Here is an 11,493-nt window from a genome sequence, read left to right as displayed (position 1 = left end):
TGCCCCAGTGAAGCCTTCGGATGATGCAGCCCTGGCTGACATCTGACTGCAGCCTCATTGCAGACCCTGAACCAGGCCTAGCTAAGCCTCTCCTGAATTCTTGACCTATGGAAAGTATGTGAAATAATAAATGTGTACTGTTTTAAGCTGTTAGGTTTGAGGGTGACTTGTAATGCAGCAATCAATAGCTAATACATGTGGGAGGGAATAAGTAGGTCCAATCTGGCTTGGGATCTAAGCCACATTCTGCCAACTATTTAGAAAATGCGTATTTCAACCCTACCCATTTATAGGTGTAAACTTATTGCGTTTATCCCTCAGTTCTGAACCTGTAGAAAGGGGAGAAAGGAGGGAGTGAGGGGGAGGTTGGGGAGAGCAGGCCAGAGTTATAGGTAGGGATATTTTGGGGAAAGAGAAATCCTGAAAAGATGATTTTTAAAAAGCTTTAAGAAATCATGTGTGATATAACCCCCATTTCTGACCCCACCCAAGAAACCGTCAGCAAAAATACATGTCACTCTTTAAACTGTCGGGTCAGGTGGGGAACCCAGTCATGTGAAAATTGCAGACAGATGGGGGGCTGAAGCATGATTAGGTCATTTCCCCAAAGTTCACACCAAGAATGTGGCAGAGCTGCTCACCCAATGGTTCTGGAAGGACAACCTCAAGCATATGCAGTGGAAAGCAAAAGGGGCGCAGGTCCACGAAAAGGACAAAGCTTTGCTGATTAACCGGTTTTTGAAGGCAAGGTTCATAGGACCTTTCTCTGCCCTCTGTCTGTTTTTCATTAAATCCGGAATGGAGGGGTCTGGAACTAGTGCTTCAAGACCAACTCTTAAAGCCTTATTTACTCTTAAAGCATCCTTGAGGGCCCCCAGGGGAAGAAAAGGGAGGAAACACCCAAAGATAAACACCTGGCAGTCCTCACACAACACCGGGGAGAGCGGTCCGCGGTTCAGACCCGCACCAGCGGCGGCCGGAGTAGCAGCTGTGTGCGGGGCGCTGGAGCTGGATAATGATTTTACCATCTTCTCCCATTCTGCCCTGGATCCCTGGCCGCCCCTGGCCAGTCAGAGTAAGAGTCCTTCATCTGCTTTAGGAATGAGAACTGTGTGGGATGTTCCCCCAAATAGATTCGGCAGAGACAGACAGGCCTAAATAATTTGAACAGGCGTAACGGGCGGGGCTGGCTCAGTCACGTTGTCAGCAGACCACAGCAAGAGGACTTTTATTTCCTGCCATGTGTGAGGCGGTGGAAGGGCATTTCCAGGGGGGAAAGCTCAGGGGTCTGCGGGTCTGGCACCCAAGGCCAGGTCTCTCCCGAATTCACGCCACTCGCAGGAAATGGTGTTTGAGCAAAAGCGCCAAACAAACTGTTCGATAATCAGTTAAAAGATAAATCGCACAAAACAAACAACTGAGCCCCTGGAGGTTCCGAATCCTTTCTCCAAGAGAGCAAAAACAAAGAAAATTCCTAAGTTACAAACAGGAGAGTCAGGCCTTCCAATTCCAGACCTTTGCATGTGTTAAGCAAAACCAAGAATAAGCAAGAAAATATGCTATTTGAATTGCGTTCAAAATGTCTTTTACAAGTGAAGCAAATTACTTCTGCATGTTCTGAGGCTCTGCAGAGAACAAATAGTGGCCTTTAATGGGTAAAATTACACAATTTGCTTTTAACAGTAAACCCAAAGCCGCGGTGGCTTCAAATAGCATCGCGCTCCCGAGAGCTCCCTCCACGCAACTCCACTCTTAGCAGTTTCTGAGCATTTTGGAGGGACGAAGTTGTCCCCACCGGGCGCAGCGTGGCGAGGAGGGGCCGGGAGTCGCCGGCGGGAACGCGGCCTGTTTCTTTCCTTGAACGTTCTGCTTCTCTTCCTCCCGCGCCGCCAGTTTCTGGGACCGGGTGGCTCTTTGGTTTGCCCCGGTGTCGGCTGGCGGGGCGCAGTGTCGTCCTGAGTTACAGATTTATGACCAGGCCCCCGGGGGTCCCGCCCCCTAAAGATGGGTGCCAACTGCCCCGGGCGTCTCTGCGGCGAGGGGAGCCCCCCCTGAGGTCTGGCTGTACGCCCCCAAGGCTCCAACTTTGCGGCCAAGCGTCCCGAGGAGCAGGCCCGAGGGCGGGAGCGTGAGGCACGTCCGGGGACTGAGCTGCGGCCCCCGGTCCAGGCCCCCAGCTGCCCGCGCGCCCCGCCCGCCGCAGGCGTGTCCCTCCGGCAGGGGGCGCCGGCGCCGGCCTCGCTCTGCCCATCGGGGCGGGCGAGCCTGGGACCCTGCCTCCCTGCTCGCCCACTCCCGCCCCCCGCGCTTGTCCAGGCGGCCGGAGCCGAGAGGCGCATCCCGGTCGGGAGAGGAGGAGGACCACGAGTTCCTCGAAAGGGACCAACTCGCAAAGTGCCCGGGAGAAAGGGCAGCGGACGCGCGGCCGACAGGGGTGGTGGCGCCCGGACCCCGCGCCGCGCCGGTCCCAGCGCCCCGGCCCCCACGGCCCGCGGCATGGCCCGGGGCTTGGCGCTGCCGTTGCTGTGCGTCCCAGCCGTCTGGGCGGCCGCCGCTCTCCTGCTCTGCGTGTCCGGGACCTCAGGTAGGACCAGCCGGTCCGCGCCTGCCTGGGCGCACCTCCTCCGTGCGCGGGCACGGGGCTTTCGTCTCGTGCGTGTTTCCCTTCCTTCGTGATTCTGCCCGGGCCGCCGCGCCGGCGCCGCTGCTCCCGAGAGAGGGGCGCCTGACTGGGCCCCTCCGCACCCGCCTCGGCCCCGCTCCCCTGCCCGCGCCCCGCCGCGCGGGGCTGCTTTCAATAAGGCGCGCTCTGGGGACGACTAAGTGTTTCCAGAGGCCGGGGCGGGCGGCGCCGGCGCCCGCGGGGAGCCCCTAGCCGGGGGTTTCTGAGGGTCGTGAGTGTGAATGCGGCCGGGCCCCGGGTCCGCAGACGTGTCCGAGGTTCCCAGGACCTTGACTCGGCCCTGCTCCCCGAGGTTCCCTTCCAGGGCTCCTGGCCCGCGGCGCCCCCCTCTGAGCCGAGATCTCCCCAGGGCGGGCGCCGCGGTGGGACGAGGCTCGGGGAAGGGGGCTCCCTATCCCCGCCGCTTGGTTGAAAGGGGATTTGGCTTCCCTTTTGTTGGCCCCTCACCCCCTCCCCCACCGCCGGGAGGTGGCCGAAGCGGCATTTCCTGTGCCTGGGGTCCCCGGGCGGCCTTTCGGCTGCTGGGGACCTGGCCTCCTTCGGGCAGGCTGGAGGGGCGGGCCCGGCTCCCGGGTGGCGTTTTCCTCGAGGGTCGCGCGATCTTGGGCGGCGTGGACCGCGGGGCGCGCAAGAGCTGCCGCCAGGTTCAGGGAGAACCTGGGGGGACCGCCCTAGGGGGGCCAAGCCGTCCCGAACCCCGGGGCACCCCTGGCCTGCACCCCTCGCCAGATTCCCGCACCCTGCCGCGGCGGGGCCTCCAGGTTTGGAGGCTGAGGGGGTTCGCCTCACGTCCCAGAAATCCGTGAGCCGCCCCTTACACGTGAGTGGGTCTCAGTGTCTCCACTCCACGCATTGCTTCCCCCCCCCCCGCCCCCGCTCCATTTCTGCAGGAAGGTGAGAATAAGGCAACAGGCGCGAGAAGGGGGCTCAGCTCTTCTCGTATCCTGCTGCCAGCTGCGCGCTCCAGGGACCAGTCCTCCGATATAGGAATGTTGGGCAGCCTTTCCTGGGGGGCGTTTGGGTTTAAGCAAGAGCCGATTACGTCACACATCCCTGGTTACTTGATTTGGGAAAGGGGTTTGCATTTATGTCGCTGTTCCTTAAAGCATAAGCCGCTCAGGGTGCAATGTGCAATGGTAGGTAAACCAGACCTTCTAAGTCAGTCTTTGGGGTTTTAACAACATCCCTGTGGATTTCTGCACCCCTCACCCCGCTAGAATCCCTCTCCCCTTTCGAGTCAGGGGATGCATTTGCTGCGCTGTGGGAGGGGGAAGAGGGGGCTTATCCCGGCGACTCGACGTGCTGTTGCACAGCGTTTGCGTGGTGGCCTCGTGGGGATTAATTGCCCTGCAAAACCGTACCTCGCAAACTTATGCCCGGCGGCGGTTTAAGTTGCATTTGTCAGGGAAGAGTTGGAGGTGGGTGATGTGAGAAAAGGTGATAGGTTTGTTGCTTAAATAAAGGTTGTAACAAGACTGGAAAGGCTGCTCGCATTTTAAAAGCGCAGAGTAGTTGAAACATTGCCGTCGTTTACAGTGGAGTTTAAGAAATCTCTGAGGAACAAAGCCATCCAATATCATTTTCATTAATTTTTGAACCCTGTGTGGAGGTAATTTTCTTTTTCCAGTAAAATAATAGTAATCTCTATAGGGGAGGGAGCAGGGAAGCTGTTTATAATTCTCTTCCTTCTGGAATGCTAAGCTAGCTGGAAATTCAAAGAATATGATCATATTCAAAACTATGAATACAATTTTATGATTACAGGAGATTCGAGTGTTTGGCATATTTTCAGCTGTAAAGAAGAATCCCTGTAATTTGAGTGTATTTTATATACAAAACATAAGTTACTATGTAAAAACATGGAAAAGTTATTCTAAAAGGATTTTTAAGTTCTACATTTTTATAGAAGACTCTGTTCCTTAACGAGATAAATACCTGATTTGGGACCGGTGGCCCACCTGGGTAGGTTAGGCTGGGAGTTTTGGGGTCCCCCCACCCCAATTTTGACAGTGCAGTGTTTACTTCTGGCCCAGATCCCTGGAGTGATGGTGGTAATAAATAATGATAGTGATCCATTTGGAAGTAAGTAAACGAAAACATCTTGAATAAGAAGACTTTATGGAAAAAGAAAAGTTTTTATATACTATATAGTAAGGAAACATGTTTTTCTTATTATGGCTGTGTACCAAGCAAAGAAGAATCACACATTTGAAAATTTTCAATGTTTAACAGTGAGAGCAAGTTTAACCCTCACATCTACTTGATAAAAATGCCATCTGGAGACAATGACCACCACTGACCCTATGTGACATTCCGTGTGACCTGCTATACTAAACTGTTTATAAAAATGGCGATAGGTGACCGAGGGGCTCTAGTCAGTGAGGCTGAACTCTTGATTAGTAAAGCAAGTCACAGTTAGAAAACTTAACAAGAAATCTGCTTAATATTTTGCAAGCAGAAAAGCAACATGGGTTTAAAAAGGTGCGTTTACCAGGAGTAGTTTTTGGTGAGAGTGATCTGCAAATTTACGAGGCAATGTGAAATAACATTTCTATTTTTATTGCTAAACCGTTTTTGTATTGTTTGGTCAAAATACCGCCGTAATTATTGTTTGTATGTCAGTCTCTGTTATGGTGTGATTTGTAGTGAATTACTTGTTCCCCGAGAACGTTTTGTCTCTTTAGCCTCGGTTTAACCTCTGAGACATTTAAGCCTGGCAGAGTTTGGGTTTAATGCCTATCCTTTGGAATCTTTTTCTGAGATCAATGGGATAGAAATGCAGGAGTAGGGGAACAGCCCGTCTGACAGGTAGGGAAGATTAATCTCCTAAAGGGGGATTTCTAAAGCAAGGTTTCAGCTGGAGAAGTGGCGCTCCTTTAAAATGCATTCCACGGGAGGCCAGGATGTGGAAAGTTATCATTATCATTGAAATGGGAACTGGGTGTGAAAGCCTTGGCCTCCCTAATCTGCAGAACTCTGACTTCTCTGATTAAAAAGTATAGGAAATCTGTGTACTCTGTAACTCTTTTCCCAGGGAGAGCTGTCATTATACAATTCCAAGTTGTCAGGGAAAAGAAAGTGGGCTACTGTTATCTGACCCCAAGGTTTAAAACCATCTTCTAAAATGCTCGTTGATGTCAGGGGCCTTTTGGTGTTTATCGCGTCCATTCCCTGGGAACCTGGAGGGGATCCGGCAGCATCCTGTGCTTACCACCTGGGGAAGGGCTGGGCTGCGGAGCTTTGGGTTCACCCTGCTGTGCCCTACGGGGAGCTCCTTATGGGCCGTGACATATCTCTGTTCATGGTGAAGAAAGTTGTCATTAAGATATTTCCTTCTTTGGGGACCTGTGGTGACTGCCAGCTGGACTCCATGAGTACCGTGCGTGGAAGGTGTCAAAGCAAAGTAACCAGGGGGACTTGCTTTGCAGAGGAAGCGTTGCTGGTTAAGTGTGAATTTCACATGGCCAATAGTAACTTCGTGAAAGGACAGTTGGGCTGAAAGGACTGGTTTTGAAAACATGGCTTCTCAGTGACTCTGGGTTCTTTGGTTTTGTATTGTTGCACTGCATCACTGTAACAGACACACGAGGAGTTCGGTGGGTAGTGCGGGCTTCTTGAGTTTTGAAGTAAAAATCTAAGCAACAAGAGTAGCTCTGGCCCACTAATTATGGCTGCAACTGGCTGGGGTTTGTACCAGCCTCCTTTTTCTGGTATGTATTGATTCGGTTTTGCTGAGGAGCTTGCCGAGTTGGAAATGAGGGTGGGATAGCTCTGCTTGCATGTGCTGCTGTCTGAAATACGTCTGGGGTGTGATCTGTTTAAAATCATATTAGCAGAGTGACCAAGGAATTGTTGAACATTAGGAAGGCTTTTCAAAAATAAGGAATTGTGTTGGTGTGGTTTGTATTATTTTGGGGATTTCTGGTTTTTTTGTTTTTTGTTTTTCAAGTTCTATCTCTGAAAGAACCAAAAAAATCAAAAGCCAAAGGGAAGGAGATAATTACAGAAAAATTTAGCCTAATTAGACTAAGTGGCTTGTCCTCTAGAAAGTCTTAAGTTCCAGTGGGATGTGGTTGTGTGTGTCTTTAATTGTCACTGGAATGAGCTTCAGTAAGCACTCTGTCACTTTTGAGATGTTATCTGGGGAGAATGTGGCTGCTTCTTCAAATCCCCCTGGAGTGGGGGAGGGTTTTCCCCAAGTCCCAAAAGCTCCCAGCCTAATAGTTTCCACACCCCAGTGCCCTCCTGGAGGGCTAGTTAACCCAGCATGCACTTCAATGACAGAAATCCTCGTTGTAGACTTGTGCTGTGGAGTATAGTAGCCGCTAGGCACATGTAGCTATTTAGGTTAAAATTAATTAAACTGGACTGAACTGAAAGATTCAGTTCCTCCACCCCACCAGATGCATTTCAGTGGCGGCGTGTGGCGGTGGCTCAGATGGCCCAGGTACGCAGAGGACGTTTCCAGCATTGCAGGAAGCTCTGTGGGCCACTCTCCTGTTTGTCCAGGGTCTGTGTGTTGGCCACTGTTGCTTCAGGAACAGTCTTGTGGAGTCCAGAGCCAAGGAGGAGCTTCACCTTGTTTGCTTAGAGTTCTGTTTGTTGACTGTGGGAGATTTGAAGGCAAAAATGAAATGGATTGACTCTAATCTGTGGAACTAGAGGGCCGTGCCCCAAGAGGGGCTTAGCAGAGGTGTGATGATGACCGAGGCAACAAAACCTTAGCGTATATGCTTGCATACTGTACAGTGCTGATATGAGGGAAATGTTAGCTTTAAAGAATTCGCATGTGAGGGGCTAAACGAGATTATGTGAACACGTGTGTGCACACTCACGTATGTGTTCGCGTGTGTTTGGGAGAGGGCACACCGTGGCTTCAGTGCCATTAACAAAGCACATGAAATGGTGATAGTGATGACTGTTTTCCTCAAATTAGGCTGTCTGACGTAATGGGAGGTCTTCAAGTGGTGAAAGGAAACAAATGTCACGGGAAGAAGGTTTAAAGTGCAGATTCAAAAGAATCCCAGCACAAGAAAGGCAAAGGAAACCTGCCCCGGGCCCGGCACACTGGGGGCATGCAAAAGCAGTTTCCCACGTGGGGAACGAAATCACAGTAGGGGAGGAAGAGGGAGTGGGGAGATGACATTTGAGGACGTACTTATGGACGAATTCACAGTCCAGTCTGAACTGAGTCTTATGTGCATCAGCTGTGATTTGCCAAAGACTTCCTGGAGCAAGCAGATCTGTGATAATGCCTGTTAGCGGCCAACCCTCGCAAGATCTTCTCCTTTACCTCTGGTAACCGCCACGTGGGATGCGGTGGAATGTGTCTGTGGAATGTGTTTGCAGACCGGAAAGGGCTGAGAGAGGAGGGCAGATGTGGGAAGAGGCAGTAGGAACCAAGAGTAGCCTCAGAGAAGGGGAAATCGTGTGGAGTCAAGAGTCTGAGGATCTGAGCTCCCAGGCAAATGCAGGATGTGATGAGATAAGCAGGGCAAGGCATGGCGAGCTGCAGCCACGTTTTCGGAGGATAATTTGGCAGCACCCGGGGGTGGGGGTGGGAAAGCTAAGAGGGTAGTGGTTGCACCCAAGAAAGGAGGTGCATGAAGAATCAAGGGCCTTGGTCTTGGATTTGTTGGGGGGAATTCCTGGGAGGAGCATCCTGGGAGAAAACTGATGCAGAAGGGAAAGTCCAGTCATTCCTTAGGGGTCTGGAGCAGGGATGCACACAACATTTTGGCTCCTGGAAGACAATGGGCATTGGGAAGGGGAATGAGTAGGATTTGTGGGATGATGAGGAATTGAGTGAGGACATAAGAGTTCCATCTAAAATAGGGAGCAGCCCACAAATGAATGGTAAGAAGGGTGTAGGAAGGGAGTGAGGGGTCACAGGCTGAGAATGCTTTTAGACACAACCTCTGGGTCATATTCATTTCAGTGTCCACCTTGCTGTCCTATTGTAGGATGTTATTTTATGTTTTCAACTCTTATAGAACATTTGGAAATAACACTTGGAAATTGGGAATTTTCCTCCCAACAGTGAAATAACTCCCAGGTCGCCATAGTCTTTGTATAACATTGGATACGTTTCTAGAGGAGCTTAAAGTCTACAGGAAGAGTGGTGACGAGGGGGAGCTCTGTCTTAAGTGAACGTGAGACGTGGAGGGAGGACAGGAGTGGAGGGACTAGGTGGGTGTGCATCTGCTTATTTTGCAAAAAGAAACACGGAAAGGAGAAACCGTAAAGTGACACCTCAGATCTTTTCTTAATTAAGGTAAAATATGCATAAAATAGACCTTTTAAGCCATTTTTAAGTGTACAGTTCACTAGCATTAAGTATCTTCACACTGTTGTGCCACCGTTGCTACCATCCATCTCCAGAACTGTTTTCATCCCCCAGACTGAAACTCCACCCCCGATTAAACAACAACTCCCCATTCCCCCTTCCAGCCCTGGCAGTTACCATTCTACTTTCCATCTCTATGAATTTGACTACTATAGGTATCTCAAATAAATGGAATTATATTATTTGTCCTTTTGTAAGTGTCTTCTTTCACTTAACATAGTCTTTTCAAGGTTCATCCATATTGTAACATGTGTTAGTACTTTTTTTAAGGCTGAATAATACTCCATTATACACACACGCGCTCATACATACCATGCATAGACCACATTTTGTTTTTCCGTTTTTTCTGTCGTTGGTGGACATTTGGGTTGTTTCCTCCTTTTGGCTCTTGTGAATAGTGCTGTTATGAACATGGGTATACAGATATCTGTTCAAGTCCTTGCTTTCAGTTCTTTTGGATGTACACCCAGAAGTGGGATTGCTGGATCATATGGTCGTTCTATGTTTAATTTTTTGAGTAACCGCCATACTGTCAACATTTGTTATTTTCTGTTTTATTGATAACAGTCATCATAATGAGTGTGAAGTGGTTTTAATCTCATTGTGGTTTGGATTTGCATTTTTCTAATGATTAGTGACGTTGAGCATTTTTTCATGTCATTTGTATATATTTCATGGCCATTTGTATATCTTCTTTGGATATGTCTGTTCAAATCCTTTGCTCATTTTTTAATCATATTGTTTGGGTTGTCTTGGTTGAGTTGTAGGAGTTCTATGTGTTCTAGATATTAACTCCTTATCAGATATATGATTTACACATATTTTCTTCCATTCTGTGGGTTGCTTTTCCACTCTGTTGATAATGTCTTTTGACGCACAAAAGTTTTTAATTTTAATGAATCAATTTATGTTGTTGTTTTTTTTTTTTTTTTTGGTTTTACCTGTGGTTTTGGTGTCATATCCAAGAAATCATTGCTAAGGCCAATGTCATGAAGCTTTTCCACTATGCTTTTTTCTGAAAGTTTTTAGTTTTAGCTTTTTTTAGGTCCTTGATCCATTTGGAGTTAATTTTTATAGATGGTGTAAGGTAAGGGTTCAGCTTCATTATTTCAAATGTAGATATACAGTTTTCCCAGCACCCTTTGTTGAAAAGTTTGTTCTTTATTCATTGAATGGTCTTGGCATCCTTGTCATTTGCTACATATGTAGAGTTTATTTCTGGGCTGTCTATTCCATTGGTCTATGTGTCTACCCTTAAGCCAGTGTTTTGATTATTGCAGCTTTGTAGTATGTTTTGAGATCAGGAAGTATGAGTGTTCCAACCTCATTTTCTTTTTCTAGATTGTTTTGGCTATTTGGGATCCCTTGAAATTCCATATGAATTTTAGGATGGATTTTCTATTTCTACAAAAAGCGTCACTGGGATTTTGATAAAGATTGCACTGAATCTGTACATTGCTTTGGATAGTATGGACATCTTAACAAGTCTTACAGTCCACAAACACAGGCTGTCTTTCCTTTTATTTAGATGTTCTTTAATTTCTCTCAACAACGTTTTGTAGTTTTCAGTGTACAAGTCTTTTATCCACTTGATTGAATGTATTCTTAGTATTTTATTCTTTTTGATGCTTTTGTGAATGGAAATGCTTTCTTCATTTCATTTTTGGATTGATTTTTGTTAGTGTATAATAGTGCAGCTGATTTTTGCCTGTTGACTTTGTATCCTGCAAATTAGTTTAATTTGTTTGGTAGCTCAAATAGAATTTTTGTGTATCTGTATGTAGGGTCATGCCATCTGTGAATAGAGATAATTTTACTTCTTTCTTTCCAATTTTGGATGCCTTTATTTCTTTTTAAATTTTTGTCTAATTGTTCTATCTAGAACTTCCAATATTATATTTAATAGAAGTGGTGAAAGCAGACATCCTTGTCTTGTTCCTGATCTTAGAGAAAAAGCTTCCAGTTTTTCACCATTGAGTATGAAGTTAGCTGTAGGCTTATCATTTATGGCCTTTACTATGTTAAGATAGTTTCCTTCTATTCTTAGTTCATTCTGACATATTTTTGTATGAACATGTTAATGTTCTACATGTTCAAAAAATAAAGTTAAATCACTGAAAATGGCAGGAAACTAAAATTGAATACAAACAAGTAAGTCCAACTATAAAAGAAACCTATTGGGTGGGCCGAGAAGTGCCTTCGGTTTTTTAAGTAAAAATAAAAAAGACACATTTTTCATTTTCACCAAGAACTTTATCGAACAGCATATTCACCCTTTTGTTCCACTACTTTCTGCCATTTTCCAGGCAACTTCATAATTCCATCTTCCCAAAACTTTTTATCTTTTTGAGCAAAGAACTGTTCCAGGTACCTTTTATAGCCTTCCAGGGAATTGAAATTTTTTCCATTAAGAGAATTTTGTAAAGACTGAAATAAATGGAAATCTAAAGGTGCAATGTCTGAT

The 11,493-nt window shown here is 47.5% G+C and overlaps 1 protein-coding gene across 2 annotated transcripts in view; it reads left to right on the top strand.

Annotated features, from left to right (window-relative positions):
* Positions 1-2,213: 2,213 nt before the first annotated feature.
* ROR2 (receptor tyrosine kinase like orphan receptor 2) overlaps positions 2,214-11,493 on the top strand; it is a 218,115-nt gene continuing 208,835 nt past the window's right edge. Inside the window, exon 1 of one of the 2 annotated variants that reach the window (XR_014247686.1) lies at positions 2,214-2,584. Coding sequence is in view for 1 of the 2 variants with exons in the window: in XM_082402945.1 (XP_082259071.1) it covers positions 2,497-2,584 (88 nt within the window). In the remaining variant the exon portion in view is untranslated. The remainder of the gene's footprint in view (positions 2,585-11,493) is intronic. The other variant, XM_082402945.1, reaches the window with a different exon arrangement.

This window comes from Balaenoptera borealis, assembly GCF_965194805.1.
Source record: "Balaenoptera borealis genome assembly, chromosome: 8".
Lineage (NCBI taxonomy): Eukaryota > Metazoa > Chordata > Mammalia > Artiodactyla > Balaenopteridae > Balaenoptera > Balaenoptera borealis.
This window is presented reverse-complemented; position numbering and strand designations above follow the sequence as displayed.